The following is a 15,927-nucleotide window of genomic DNA, read 5'->3' as shown; positions in this document are numbered from 1 at the left end:
TACCTTTCTAGAAAAAATGCTTTGGTCTTTTTCCTCATTAATTGCAAACCTAGTTCTTAAAAAAAATACGGTGAGAAACCTGAAATGAACACTAAAAAAAACCAAACACTCCATTCTCAACAAGGTATAGTGAAAGAAAAGACCAAACAAATTCTGAGAACGTTAGAGTGCCAGTCTTGCCACATGTCTTCAATAGGATTGAACCCTACCTACCTTTTCTCCTTGATCTCCCCACAAAAACAAGATGGGTTTTGTTTTCCTATCCATTACATACTTGGCTGAAGTGAACTATGCAAACTATCCTCCCATTAGGTAGAATACATAGCTAAATACTACTACTCACACTTCTTCAGTAGTATATGAAAGTTTTCAGATGCTAAAACATGGCGATACTTTTTAGAATTGTGTACTTCAACTTAAACAGAGTGGTCTAATTTTTTACCATGTTAAACAACACCTCTTTTTCACAGGAGGGAAACCACATATGTGCCATATGGCATTTGCCTTACCTTGTCAATGTCTCTAATGTTTACATTTACATAGGTTGCACAGAGGATTCTTATTCTGAGAGCACTATTTATAGTCCAGAGGGATTTGGCTGTAGCTTCTCCGTTCATGTAGGGTGTAGCTGTAGAGATACGCCTGGAGTAAGATGGCATTGTAAAGGTGTCTAGTGGCAGCTGGGTATACAGGCTTTCCTTAGCCATCAGCATCAGATTGGGCATGCGACCAAGCATTATACAGCTTCTTATATACTGCAAGAAAACAAACCCAAAATCCAGCATGTTTTCAAAGCTTACACTTTTGGTATTCTGTACCTAAAAATACACAGGAAAATATAAAAGTATTTAAAGGGCTTATCAATGTCCCTGTATTTGCACCCTTCATGGTGTTATAACATCCAACTGTTTAAATACATTGTTGGGTAGGATCACACAGCACTTCATACAGATTTTGAGATCTAACACCTACAACAGTGGAAGGCTGAACTGGAGACAGAACAGAGCTGACAAAAGGACAGGTCAGGTTTCCTGCCGTGCTTCGTAGCTCTGGCACAGTGCAGCATACACTGAGCAGGGTGCTTGCAGAGCAGAGCTGTTCCTGGAAGCACTGAGCTGTTCCTGCCCCAGCCACAGCACAGACCCAGCCCAGGCGACTGATGCTCCCAGTCACAGGCAGAGAGCACAAGGCAAATGGCACACACACTGATTTTAGGTTCTGTTGTGCTTGTTACCTTCTGCCCAGCACCGATCCTAACAGACTGGAGCTGTAAAGTTGTATGGTGTCCATTCAGGAGTGCTGAGCGCATTTAGTCTGGCAACAGTACCACGAAATACAATGTGTTAAGGCAGGTCCAGCCCTGGAGTGTAATTAGCAGGCTCTTTTGTGGCAGAGCAAAGGCATCAGGTACTTCTGAAGAAACCACGCTAGATCAAATAAGTCTAGTGTTTGATCTCAAGATGACTGTGCAGAATTATTCATGTATGCCTGCACTTGTTCCTCAGCTCCCATAGAACAGAGCTGCTTTTCGCATTATTCAGGATCCCCCCACCCGCTTCTCTGCCCATTGCTCTGGAGAGCAGGTCATCAACCATTTCAGCCAAGGGAATGGAAGCTGCTTATTACAATTCAGTCCTCAAAGAGGAAGCAGCAGCAGCCTGTCAGGAAATCTACAGGGTAACATTGTTGCCTGCTCCAGGGGGCTGCTCTGATGTTCTTCTGTCAGCAGTTCTGTCTCACACTCGCAGCACTAACAAGCCAGGCGACGAAGGACAGACAGCCACAAGGAAGACTGAATGATTTGTGCAGTGCTGGAAGTTTGTCACTTTTTCAATAGGATCAAAAAATTTAAAGGTGTAAGTAACAGGAAAACTCCTTGTTCAGATTTTTTTCACTCCTAGAGGGGGATGGGACAAGATTCACAGTAGCAATGGTTGCTTCATAATGTAACATCTGATCAAATTCCCTTTTGTATTACATCAGCCCCGTTCAAGAGTAACTTATCCCTCGCCATCAGATATCTAGGATATTTCTGAAAGTACCTACCACTGATTTATCACTAATGTTAAAGGTAAACTACTTCATTCAAAGACAAAAAAAATAATTACACTAGTGATATACATTCTAGCTTAAATAACTTTTTCTCCCCCACTCTCTTTCAAAGCACATACAGCAACAAATATGCACACTACTTATATGCATTAGCCAACTAGTTTAGAGACACACATGCTTCTACTTTATGTCTGGATGAATTTAATGAAAAAACATGTAAGTCATAAAATTGATCATTTTTCTCCCTCACAAATTTGCATTATTTCAGTGTAATTCAAAATAAACCCATTACGTTACTCACCTTATACTGGCTCAGTGGATATTTTTCTAGCAAGTATTCATCGCAGCCACACACTTTTAAAATATATTTGCCCTGGTACTCCAAGACGCAAAGTTTCAGTTGTTCAGACGACAGTAACATGCTCCGTGTTTTCTTCCTAATTGCTTCAGCAATGACTTGCTCAGGCACACAGTCATGATTGATTTTTAAGGTGTATTTCTGCTTATCATTGTTTGGTGAGACTATTACCCATATCACCACTATAATTTGCCCTAGAATAAATGTAAAATAATGTTACACCTATCATTTTCAATACAGTTTCAAAACAAAATCTTAAACCCCCAAAACAAACAACTCCCCCTTAGCCTCAAACACAGAAAGTTGCTTGCAGTACTACTGAAAGATGTAGACAAGATTCACGGTCCAAATTCTCGGAGGGCTTATAGCTTCTGCAAGGAACTACACGCACTCCCTTTATTTTTGATTGTAGTAAAAGTTCAAACTTTTACTCATTGAGGTTCAAAAGTGAATCCTACTGAGCAGTCAGCTGTCAAGAAAACAGCAGTAACTGTTGCATATCCATTAAAAAAAAATCACCTCTATATACCAAATTATAGTTCAAGATTTAGTTATGAGAATAGCAAAAAAATGTACATGTTGTTTACTTCTGAATCTACACTTCAGCAAGAAAGTTCTGAGTAACTTATGCTGTAAGATATTGCTAGAATGTACTAAATACATAAGGTAAAACAGTGATTTACTTAAGTCACCAGTTGCACTCTTTGATTTCAAGCACTGAAAAAAACACACTGTTTCTACTGTAAATATTTATATTACCTTTATCTAGTTTATTGTATATGTGTTTGGGTAGCTCAGATGAAGACTCTACATTTGGAGGACAGACATATAATGCTCTACTGTGTGGTGCGTTGGCATCTCGGAGTTCCACAGCTTCTTTACAAACATTAAGAATATTTCTTCTGAAGTCTTGTACTTCTGGATCCTTTACCATGTCAAACTCACAGACAGGCATGCCAATAGCAAAACCTACAGTGATGAAGCATGAGGAAATAATTGCAGCTGATAATTGAAGCTAAAGATTGCTTCTATCAGTGATAGAAAAAGCATGCTTTATGTAAAACACAACATAACATTTGTGTTAACCACTGGTTTCTACTTGTATACACAATAGTTCTATTTCATTCAAGAACAACTCAGTTAAGTGTCCCCAGCAGTCACAAAAAGGGTTAGAAGACACACAGACAGTCACAGGAGATCCTGGAAGCTTTAAATCACCACTCTCACAGCCAACACTCCTCCTGGAGGAAAAGGACCAGTAACAAACTTCCTTTGAAGCCAGCACTAAGTTTCTGAAGTGGACCAGAGGAACAGTGCTGATTTTTTTCTAAAACCCTGGCAGGATTATTGGTAGCTATGAGAATGATAATCAACTTTGCTTCCAACGGAATGACAGCTATTCAATTTATTTTGTGAACTACACTATCTAAAAATGCGACAAGCACTCCAAGAGATATTGAACTTCAACTGTTTGGCATAAATTCATGCAATAAGAGTCCATTTCTCTCAGGTCCTTAGTCTCAGATAAAATTCAATTTACCTTAATGAGATTACTTGCATAAATAGTAATTTATGCAACTACATTCAAATGGAAACTTTCAATTGTCCTTGTTGCATGGTTAGCTAACCACTGCTCTCCTTAAGTTCTGAACAGCTTAAGCTTTACAAAACAGAAGTAGTTTACTTATGATGCATTCATAATAATGAAGTAATTTAACAATTAGGAGTACCCCAGAACAAGTATTTCCAGTTGACAAGTCTCTACCACTGCAAGAGACTGTTAGCAACTAAACAGGAGCGGGGATGTTTGTATTGCCTGAATTTAGACGCTTACCTAGATGCTGAAACAGATGCCAGTCTCCCTGTGCCTTCTCAGCAGATAATGGAAAGTGATACACAACCCCAGAGATTATTCAAAACATCAGAATTTGTCTCCTCTCTGCCCCTCCAACCTCTGGTGTTTTTGTTTCCCTCCCACCCCCGTGCTCTTTTTGTCAGGCGCAGGGGGAAAAACACCTCATTTCTGAAATCTGACTTTCTAAGCAAGATAGGGTGGTATTAAAACCTGTGCTATCCTAAACATGGTTTAAGATTTGTAGTTAAAGCCAGAATTTACAATTTTGTAAGCTTCAAAGGAAATTAAGAGTGACTTCCCAAACATTAGAACAAGCTCTGCTCTGTAATAACATTAAATCCTGCTAATAGATAAGCAAAAAATATCCTGTAACCCACATACAAATACTTAAAAATCAAAGACTTCACATGCAAATGAAACAGAATAGGAAAAAAAATCAATTCATAGTTTACAGATGTTGGCTTTACCATGATCAGCATCTTCAGCATTTGATGCAAAAACTGACAGCTATGAAATGCAAACACTGATTGACAGATACAGGTGACAAACCAACCATTTCAATTATTTCTTTTGTATTTTGAAGAGAAGAAGCCAGGTAAATGGATTAGTTATGTGTAAATAAAGATAATCTCACCTATTTCTCTATTAAGAATCTTTTCTTCTCTGTTACCTACTGGTTCGATGACTTTTAGAAAAGGTTGAAACAGTCGCAGGTCACAAAGTCTCCGTGTTTCATCAAAAAATTCTTCTCTTTCTGCTTCTTGTGTGACACTTACAAAAATGTAAGAAGATTCATCTTGAAGGAGCTGATAGAGAGGGTATTTTCTTGCTTCTTTAAAAAGTTCATGTTTAATTGTTAGTAAGGTGGCCTCACGGAGGCATTCTAGAGTCACTATCATTCCATTTGGGAGAAGACACTCCACAAGGATCCGCGGTGGCATCAAATGGATGCCCCATAGTTCGCCAGATGATGGTCGTGGAGGCATTTTTAAGTCTTTAGATAACTCTGTACTGGAATTTTTTCAAGTAGTGATTCATACAAGTAAACCTAAGTAAAAAACCAGAAATTTAAATATTAAAATGTAAAATATGAACATCACAAGGAACTTTAGATAAAATTGTTCAAACACCACTTTTACTTGTAGAAGAATATTCATTACAAAACACTCATAAAAAAAGACTTGATAAAACTGATGTCTAAGGGGCTTTTATTTGGTGTAGATTTCTCCTCAAATAAAATACTTAATAGTAGAATCAGTTTGAAAAAAATGCCAGTACATGTATTGTTTTAAAAATTAGAGGATTATTTCTATTTACCTGAAGTTTATAATTTACGATTAGAGTACTTAAATAACATAGAGGATGAAAATATCTAATATTCAAATCATTATTACAGCAATTTTAAAGCAAATCTCAAACCCAGTTCTTCACATTTTTAATTTGGACAGAGAAAGGTTTGTCATTTGGAGGACATACACACCATCAGCTCTGCTCAGTTTAGCCAAACCAATGCTTCATTTATTTTTTTTTCCACTTTCTCTCATCCCAAACCTCTTAAATACTCACACACCACTAACATGAAATTGATTTTAAGATTCCATGTACACACAAAACTTGGCCTTAGGTTTTTTAGTTCAGTACAAGCTAATTCCACCAGCGACAAACCCTTTTATCCACAAAGGAGACAGAAGAACTGAGCTTCATTGACGCTTTTTGGTGGGGCTTGTTTCAATTCCCTGTTCTACTTCCCTTCGGCAGCTGCATGAATGTCTTCGCTCAGCCAAAGGAAAGGAGGGGAACACATGTCTGACCTTCTGGCAGCGCTGCCTTACGCTGGCTGAGAGCAGGTACAAGAAAAACTATCTCCGGACAGAGTAGAGATGTCTGATAGCCCAGCAGCCAAGAACAGATGCAAACAAAGAGCAAAGGAACATGGCAGGTATGCAGTGATACTTGATCAATAAGCTCTCCTAACATTCAGCTATTTTACATCTCCTTAAGCTGAGGCAATATTTATGTATTTGTGAAAGAATTCATGAAGAACTACTGAGTTCATTCAGGAATTTTTCACATACAAACTGTTGGCCTCTGTGGCAAGAGTCAAGAACATTCCATGTTACAAATATATTTGCTTTTGTTCGTTCTGAAGTCCGATACTTCCACCTGATACCCTAGATTTCTTGTACCAAGTTCTTATAATTGCTCAATTTTACAGAGATCCATCAAATCCTCCCCACCACCTCTTTTCCATAATAGTCCCAGATGATTTACTCCTCCTCTGCTCAAAAGTCATTCTATATTTTTGTTAATCCTTGCCACCTTCCTTGTATCCCTTCTACCTTCACAATACCTTTCTTGCAATGTAGAGGGGGAACAACCGTATCTGCCCACCATGTTCCGAGTCCAAACCGAGCTCACATTTACAGTGATGCAATATGTTCTGCTGCTTTTCTGACTGTCACGGAGCAGCAAGACATTTTCACTGAACCAAATACCATAGACCTAAAGTCTCATTGCAGAACAGTAAGTTACTGCAAAGGCCATCATAAATCATGCAAGTCTCCAACAGTGCATTACTTAAACTTAGCCCATAATTTCATTAACTTCAGCAGGCACATTATGAGAGACAGTAAAATCAACAGACACCTGAACAGCAGTCCATTGTCCACCACACCTCTATCAATCAACTGACCTGAAAGCAAAGGGCTGGGATAACTACCAAGCTACTATTCTAAAGCCATTCTTGGTTACCTTTTAAGTCAAGAACCCTCTTACGACTGCATCTCTGTCTTGGTTTCTTACTAACAGAAAAGAAGGAAAACCCCAAACCAACAGCTTCACACCTCTTCTCTTTCACCAGCTTTCTGAAAGCTCTTACTGCAGAAAAGCAATAAATGCTATACTTATGCTTTGCTGAGCAAATGTCTTAATATATATTTATATACAGATACATACATTTTTTTATATAAATACATAAATATATATAAATATAGATGTAAAAATGAAATAATGATCCTAATTTCTGTACTTCTATGCCTTGATACTTATTTTCTGAAAAGTTTCCTTCCAAGTACATCCAGTACCTGCTTCTGCCATGCTTCAGTTCTTGAAAAGAACCATTAGAATTAAAATTATGTTTTCCCAAATCCACTGCTTCCTAAGCAATTCTGAGTAGCAATACAGTTGTCTTTTTTAATCCCTCCTTTGTAGCTGTAGTTTGGGCTTTCAGAAATATCAACAAAGTACTAAAGTACCACTGCACGTTTAGAAAAATGCTTTTCCACTAACACCTCATGCATATTTAGAAGGGCTTTGCAACTGGCTGTTTTTTTAAAAAAGAGCTTAAAGAAGCTATTTTTCTCATTGTTGCAATAGTCTCAGTGAGCAGATGCTGAAATGAAAAGTTCTAAGCACATTCACAGTGTATTTAAAGAGCCAAACTCAGAAACATTACCAGTTACAAAACATTACAAATGGACCCAAATAACATCATTTAGAGTAACTTGGAAAATTCTGAATTACTGATAACTATCCTCAGCTTACAGATAAAAGGAAATAGAAGGTTAAATAGCATCTTTTGGATCAGACAAAACACGAACAAGACTCCCTCTCCATACCAGTGAATCACAAGCGTATTTTCATTTCTTAATTACAAGCATAGGCACAAACACATTACTGTTAAGGCATATACCAGCATAAAGAAAACCCAAAACCAACAGCATGCAGTTGTAAGAACTTTTCTGTCCACACATACAAACAACAATACTATAGATGGACCACAATCAAATTAAATATTCCCAACACAGACTGAGTTTATCCCAGCAGCCTTTCAAGTTCAGTTCCACAACCTGCTGAGGCTCCTCTGAAGCGAAGGCTGTCAGAGCCCATCTTCTTCCTGCCCAAGGCAGCTCTTCTCATTCCTCACCACACCAACACTCGTGCTCCCCGAGCCAGCACATTACAGGGGCAGATGGATTAAAGTGGCAAACAACTACTCATTTTTCCTCTCTTTGGTTAGTTCCTGCTCTTTCAGCTGCTTCTTTGAGATAATCATGGAGTCAGATGAACACCAGGTTCTACATAGGGAAGCGAGCGCAACTGCAGCGGTGCTGAGCTGGTTCTGCTTCCAGAATGGTGGTTGGTTCCACTGCAAGTTTCTCGTCCCTCCCCACCAATAATTGCTAACAAAACACAGAGACAGGGCTGGGACACACATAGATATTAAATCCCTTCAGACAAGTATCTCTTCACAGTAAATGTCAACCTTGGCTTTTTAAAAACTTCAAACATTAAAGGACAATTCAATACAACTTATTTAAAGACTTGCAAACGGTCCAAAAGGGACACCCCAAAAATCTACATTCTTTTTAGAGCAACTGCCCTGAAACAGCAGCTTTTGTTTTAAACTGGGATACAGACATGTGCTGGAATGGCACATACAGTCATTCTGTGTGCACATTCATTTTACTTGCACATGTAAGTACGCCTCCAGGGTTTGGATCTGGAAAGCAAAAATGTACACAGAAACAGTTTTGAAGTATAGTTGGCAGCTTGTGTTTCTGTGTACACTTTAAATCTGGAAGGCTGCCTGGAATAAATAGAATCAATTATGTTCTTCAACAGTAAAAGACTATAATTTTAAGAGAATTCTGAAGAGATGTTATTTCACCGCAACTAAGGGTACACACCAGCACTTCAAATGAACACTTGCAATCCCTGACCTTCCAAAAACACCTTCAGCTTCTCTTCCCCTGCCAAAACCTCTGGGATACCACAGATGCTCAGAGAGGCCAAACTCAAAGATGCCCACTGATACAATCACATTCTTTTCAACTCCTTACAGCCTTCCTTATCCATTCAGCACATTCTTCATCACCAACCTTGCTTAGCACCCAACCTAGAAGTGAGCAGATTTCAAAACTCCATTCAAAAATAGTAAATACACATGGAGGAAGCGAGAAGTTAAACAACATACTTCTCAAAATACTGATTCCCATGTATCATATTAATGCTAATTTACATAATTTATTTTCTTATAGGATTGAGATCAGCTATAGTCTGATGTAGCTGATATAGTCCCTCATTAAGAGTAAGAGATTTCAAGTTTGGAAAATCGGGTTTTGGTAAACTATGACAGTTCTATCACCTCACAGCACTGAACCGTGCAGAACTACAGCGGGATGGTTAACTCCATTTCATTCTCTTGAATATTTTATTACAAGTTACATACAGATGAGGTTCTTAGGGACACGGTTTAGTGCTAGAATTCATTATGGTTGGACTCAATCTTGAGAGTCTCTTCCAACCAAAATGATTCTATGATTCTAAGTTACAGCCTACAATTATTTTCCCAATGCCTTCTTGATGATATCCAAATGTGTTAACTCTGAAAAGGTTTACATGAGACCATCATAAAGTTTGCTGCTACTTCTTCTGAAAATAATTCCTTTCCCTTTAGGGATGGAGCTCAGCGAGGGAGAAATTCAGTAAGAATTGTACCACAGCATAGTTAGTATTGGTTCCTACCATTAGTACTCAGAAGTAATTTCTATGTTCAGAATTTAAGCAAAGTAAGGTTGGGAAAATTAACTTGAATAAAAAAAAATATATATATATATATATATATATTTTCCTCTAAAGACATCTGAGGTTACTGCAGCTGTGCTCACCACAGTTTTACACATAAAAGCCCTGTGCATCTATAGCTCAGCAGGACACGCTGGAAGTATTTTTTCCTCTGTGTTTTTTGTACATTAACATTTTGCCACAACAATCTCAAACAGAAGTGTCACTGATCTAAGTATTCTGTGTCTTGCTGAAAGGCAGGACTGTAACTGTCCAGTAGAGATGGAATCCGTATTACAAAAACAAGCAAACAAGAAATGACCTTCAATGGGCTCTTCTATCAGAAAGTGTGGAGAACCCTCCCTTGCTAAGAGAACACTTACTTTTGCAGATTATCTGTTTACAGATTAGATGAAGTGAATTGATTTTCACTGTCTAGAGGTTATGCAAACATTCTACCAGCTCCACACAGATATCAATATTTGGCAATTAAGATTTTTATATATATATATATATATATATATATAAAATGTATATAAAACACAGTTAACTGATAAGGCTTTTTTTCCCTGTAATGTAAATTATCTGTGGGCATGCTCTCCAAAGAGAAGAACTCCATCTAATATTAACACATACGTCTTATAAAGCAGGTGAAGACCCCCTGTGCAAGTCTGTAGGTCAATCTAGGGAAGAATGTTTGTTCACTTTAGCAGACTTACTGCTAAGGTTTTCTGTCATCAGCATGAGCACTTACAGTTAATCTTCAGGCTCTGCAAGAAGGAAATCCTTCCATCTATAATGCACCAACTAGCAAGAAATCTAGCAAGCACAGAAGGAAGAAAGAAAAAGTGTATGGTGCTGTAATACTATATTAAATGTATAAGGTATGGGATCCTTATGCAAAGAGGCACACATTCCAGGGACTGAGAACTGAATAGTTTTCCATTGCTATAAACACGAGCTAGCATTTCAAAAACAATTCAAAAGGATAGACTAAACACTCAATATAATTTTATCAGTCCATACTTGAAACTGAATTAGTCATTCAGTAAACTACTACATTTTAATTGAAGTCCATTGCTTTTCCCAGTCATAAGGCAAATCCCATTACATTGCTTTCATATACAGAATGTAGCAATGTTTTATACTAGCTTGTAGTAGCTTCAGCAAAGAGCTGCTCATTAGGATTTGTGTCTAGATTTGAGTTCTTTACTAGGTAGAAGTTTCCTCTAGACTCTTAGCATTGCCTTAAGAAAAAGGCTTCTACTCATTGAACAATCCAACTGTGCTTGTAGATTCCGATTTACTGCATGTTTATGTGTAGGTTATATGATCACCTTGATTCTCTATCAAACTCACAGAAGGTATATCCCCAAATAAGCCATTTTAAACTCCTGTGGAATTCCCAAAACAAAAGGGGGAATAAAAAAATTCCTTGGACAAGAGTAACACTTTTCACAATGTAAGACATTTCAAACTTTTTGAAGACCAAAATGTTTTACTCTCATCCTTAGACACATAAAGCACTTCAAAACTCACCATGAAGAAAACCGGGCAGAGCTGCCTGTCTAATTTCGCTGCTGTCCCAGTCTGCTGTCTGGTGACAGTAAGACTGCCCCAGACTAGATATTTTCAGTATTGTCCTTTTGTTCTTCCTGCTTGCCACACTGGCATTCTTCCAAACTCCAGGAAGACTAGTACAAAGATGTCTGAAATTGTCCTCTATGAAAACATTATTGCGCACAGATTTAAACAGCAGCAATATTGCTTTGTTTAGAATAGAAAGCAGGAGACTTATATTGCAGTTCTGCCTTCACATTTCTTACGTATTACTTTCATCATCATTTCACAGAAAAGGCCCAGATACGCAGAATTGCTTATCTGATCACAAACAGCAGCTCAAGGGAAACAAACCATGATTTAACACTGTCAAAAACACATCTTCCTAGCATTTTGTTTACTTCTGAAACAGGCAAGTATTTCCAAACACTACCAATTTTATTTGCAGTTACCTACTACTTTCCCCCACCAAAACCGAGTGCTGAGCACCCTGGCCTTACTCTAGACAGAGCTAAAACCCCCTAACATTATTGGTAGCATCTACCAGATTATAGTACAGCAGAAATACAAGATCATTCTTTATTGTGAATATAAAACCTCACTGGAAATCAGCAAAAAGTTTCAGTTTATTTCAGTATGAAAACACTGGTTGACCTTTGTAAATTTTTATTTTTCAAATCCCTTGCTCACCCTCCCCGATCCAAGCAGGCATATTGTTTATAACTTTACTCACTATCTGGGAGCCATGAAAACAGGATCACGAGAAAGGGACATTTGCAAGTTGCTGGTGACCTCTAAATTCCCACTACGACTGTGCTTTTTCCCTAGGGATCCCATGACATAGCAAGAGCAGAATGTCTGTCCCAGAACATTTTCTTCCAGTTAAAGGCAGAGTTTTTTCTTTGTTTAACAAAGGAAAGCCTGGAATTAAATTTCCCTTTTTAGCCCTAAATCAGACAGTAATTCCATTTCTAGCTTCACCTCAAAGCAAAGGATTTGGTTATTTATAGAAACACTAGTAGTCACAAAGCACAACAAAGAATTAGAAAAGTAACACCACTTCTCTCCACACTTCACATATCTGCTTACTCATTATTTCAACCATTAGCTTGGCTTCCTATGCAGCACAATGAGAATTACTCTGCCAGCCGGCTGTGTTCTGGTTGGAGCTGCTCCTCCGCAGCCAGGTGTGCACTCTGCATCTCAGGCAGCAGCACTCTAATTCTTTCAGGCTCTTTAAATCAAAAGCCTTAAAGTTCAGCAACAAAATCAGAGCAACACACCATTTTGCACCAATATAAATAAGGTTTTCCTCTGATTACATGTATTTCCTTAATGCTCTATTTCACATCAGCGACAAACATTCTTATGTGAACATCAGAAAGAACTTGAAGTAAAAGTACATAAAGCATATTCTGCTCCTTGCTACAAATACTAAGGGCTTCCAAGTGAGTTTTCACATGTAGAAACATTCTGCTTTAGGAAATCAGTGCAAGATGATGCAAACAAAAATTACTCTAGAGTGTCTTTTATAAGATCAAATAGGTAAAAAGGGGTGAATATATATAAAACCACAACACTCCACCTTAAATAATGCTGTTTACTTTTCTTCCCATGTTTCTTCCCATCCTCCCACCTTCCTGGGATATCTGGAACCCAGACAGTAAACAGGATCTTTAACAACAGGAAGCGCTGGCACACGGACAAGGACAAGGAGCTGAGCAGAGGGAACCCAGGTGTCCTGCGCTCTGCTCTAGTCTGAATCTTCCCCTAACACAAGGAGCTGTAACCCAGATCCTGAGCCCTTCCTGGTGCTGATCTCCCTCAGGCACATCCCCTCGGCTTTCAGAAGCAACTCTGCCACAGCAAGATGAACCTCCTGTTGTACTGAAAAACAGATTTCCTCTCCTACTGTCCATACCTAGAAGGGCAGGCAAAGAACTGCAATAAATCAGCAGAGGTACTGCAGTCCTCACCCTGCCGCACTTGCCTCTCTACAAGCAGTAGTATCAAGAGGGTTCAGCCTACAACATTCATCTGAGCAGCTCCTCTGGATGGAAGGCACAGAGATAAATGTGCGTTCATAAGAAAATTTGACTGAGATTAGTCTCATATCTGTTTATGAACTTACATCCATCTTTATTCAAAAAGATCCACCCTGCGAGCCCTTCCTTTACTAAAAAGCAGCTGAAAAGACATCAAACTCAGACTGACTTACAGCATATTGTGTACTTCCCACGTAACATTTCTTAGGATGGAGTCTGAGAACAACTTTAACTTGAGATAAAAGGGTTTCTTCCACACTGAATTACTCCAGATTCTAAAAGCAACTACTGTGTAAAAAAAAAAAAAAAAAAAATCAAAACCAAAACACAACACTCTTAGAGTGGCAGTAGATAGCAGTATTTTTGCAACTTTGCAGATTTTTAAGCATAAAACAGTGAACTGGAAGACCGAAGTTTCTGTTTCATAATCCAGATATAAATTAGCTGTCTATTTATCTTCACTAACTTCTGTAGCCAAATGGCATTTATAGAAGTATAGGTTTAGTCTACATGGATTTACTGAATGCAATTAGCAAAAATCATTATTTCTGCTAGCAGAGAACAGGATGCAACTTCACTTCTGATAGAGCATTTGTAAATAACCACATACCTCAGCAAAAGCTATGGGAGATTTTTTTTTGTTTTGTTTAAGCTCATCGACTGAAAAAACAAAACACATTCTCCACTGAGGTATTTATTAACTCCCTTTTAACAAACATTTGTTGAGAGAAGGAAGTTTGTGACAGAGTTAACACAAAGGCACAGCCACCTTAATGAAAAATTCCGATTCTGCTGCTAAATACACTTGCTCTACAAACAGCTGAAATTCATTTAGTTCTTAGCAAATTGTCCTATACAAAGACATATGGAAGAAGATAGCAAGCAAGTAAATCCATTTCTTTGCAACCTCTGGCCCTGTAGAAGCGGTTGCCTACTTCTACACAAGCTATAATCACAACAGGAAAATACTATGGCTTTTCAAGAGTCAGTTAGAAATAATTAAGTACTGTTCCCTAGTAGCCTAATTTGTGATACAGAGCCAATGGTGATTAACTAAATATTTATTTAGCAGTAGATGATAACCCTGCTGAAAGGTAAGCACCATTAGTTTTCCATAAAAGATTATCAACAGACCTTTATTTACTACAGCAGCAGTCTGAGCCTGTCCTGCTCACCCCACATACCAAGTAGGAGCAGCACAGGGGGACGCTGAGCAGCTGTGTTCAGTGCCACCACACACTCCCACCAGGCTTCACCTCCCTGAAGGTCACACATCACACAGGTGTAGTGCACCTAAGCACACTGGAAAACTGGGTCTTCTATGTAAACAATACTGCTGACCAAATTATTCATTTTTCTAAGCATATTTGGCTGCTTTAGATAAGTTACAAAGAAACCTAAGTTTCCCTGAAACCATAGCAAATGTAGGTTTAGAATCACAGAATCAAAGAATGTGCTGGGTTGGAAGGGACCCACAAGGATCATCGGGTCCAACTCTTGTTCCTGCATATGACAACCCCGCAGTTCCAGCCATGTGTCTGAGGGCATTGTCCAGTCTCTTCTTGAATACTGCCAGGTTTGGTGCCTGGGGAGGCTGTTCCAGTGCTCCAGCACCCTCTGGGCAAAGAACCTTTTCCCAGTGTCCAACCTAAACCTCCCCTGGCACATCTTCCTGCCATTCCCTCGGGTTCTGTCACTGGTCACTAAAGAGGAGAGTTCAGCACCTGCCCCTCCTCCTCCCCTTGTGAGGAAGCTGTAACCATGATGTCTCTTAGTCTTTGTCTTCTCCAAGCTGAACAAAACAAGTGACATCAGCCACCCTTCATATGGCTTCCCTGTCAAACTCTTCACCAACTTCGCAGCCTCTTCTGGACAATCTCTAGTAGCTTAATCTTTTTTATCCTGTGTTGCCCAGATCTGCACCCAGTGCTCCAGGTGAGGCCACACCAGCACAGAGCAGAGTGGGACAACCCGCTCCCTGCCCGGCTGGCAATGCTGTGCTGGATGTACCCAGGACACAGTTGGCCTCTTGGTTGCCAGGGGCACTGCTGGCTCATGTTCCACTTGCCGTCAACCAGAACCCCTAGATCCTTCTCTGTAGAGCTGCTTTCCAGCATCTCATCTCCCAGTCTGTATGTATGGCCAGGGTTGCCGTGTCCCAGCAGCAAAATTCTGCACTTGCCCTTGTTGAACTTCAGGTGGTTGGTGATTGCCCAGCTCTCCAATTTGTCCAGATAGGTTCATTCTTATTCTAGCTGTTGACTCTGGTTGAATAGGACTTCTCTCTGCATTTACAGGTTGAGTGCCAAATCATGACTCCAGACACTAACATACTTGCATTTGCGTTCAAGTACAAACAAACATGATTCACTGTGACTATGTATGTCATTAGGTCCTGCATGCTTCAGCCTGAAGTATAAAACCAGCTATGGTAAACTGTGACAAATGGTTGTTCATCATGTTTAATCAAATGTTTATCATCTCTGTACAGA

General features: G+C 39.1%; 1 protein-coding gene across 1 annotated transcript in view; it reads right to left on the bottom strand.

The window, feature by feature from the left end:
* PIK3CA (phosphatidylinositol-4,5-bisphosphate 3-kinase catalytic subunit alpha) overlaps positions 1-15,927 on the bottom strand; it is a 42,248-nt gene that overhangs the window by 19,694 nt on the left and 6,627 nt on the right. The window contains exons 2-5 of the mRNA XM_065844268.2: positions 4,900-5,313; positions 3,170-3,379; positions 2,354-2,604; positions 510-755 (exon numbers count right to left, since the gene is read on the bottom strand). Of these exons, the coding sequence (XP_065700340.1) occupies positions 510-755; positions 2,354-2,604; positions 3,170-3,379; positions 4,900-5,251 (1,059 nt within the window). The 5' untranslated portion in view covers positions 5,252-5,313. The remainder of the gene's footprint in view (positions 1-509; positions 756-2,353; positions 2,605-3,169; positions 3,380-4,899; positions 5,314-15,927) is intronic.

The sequence above is a fragment of the Patagioenas fasciata genome, chromosome 9, assembly GCF_037038585.1.
Source record: "Patagioenas fasciata isolate bPatFas1 chromosome 9, bPatFas1.hap1, whole genome shotgun sequence".
Taxonomy (NCBI): domain Eukaryota; kingdom Metazoa; phylum Chordata; class Aves; order Columbiformes; family Columbidae; genus Patagioenas; species Patagioenas fasciata.
This window is presented reverse-complemented; position numbering and strand designations above follow the sequence as displayed.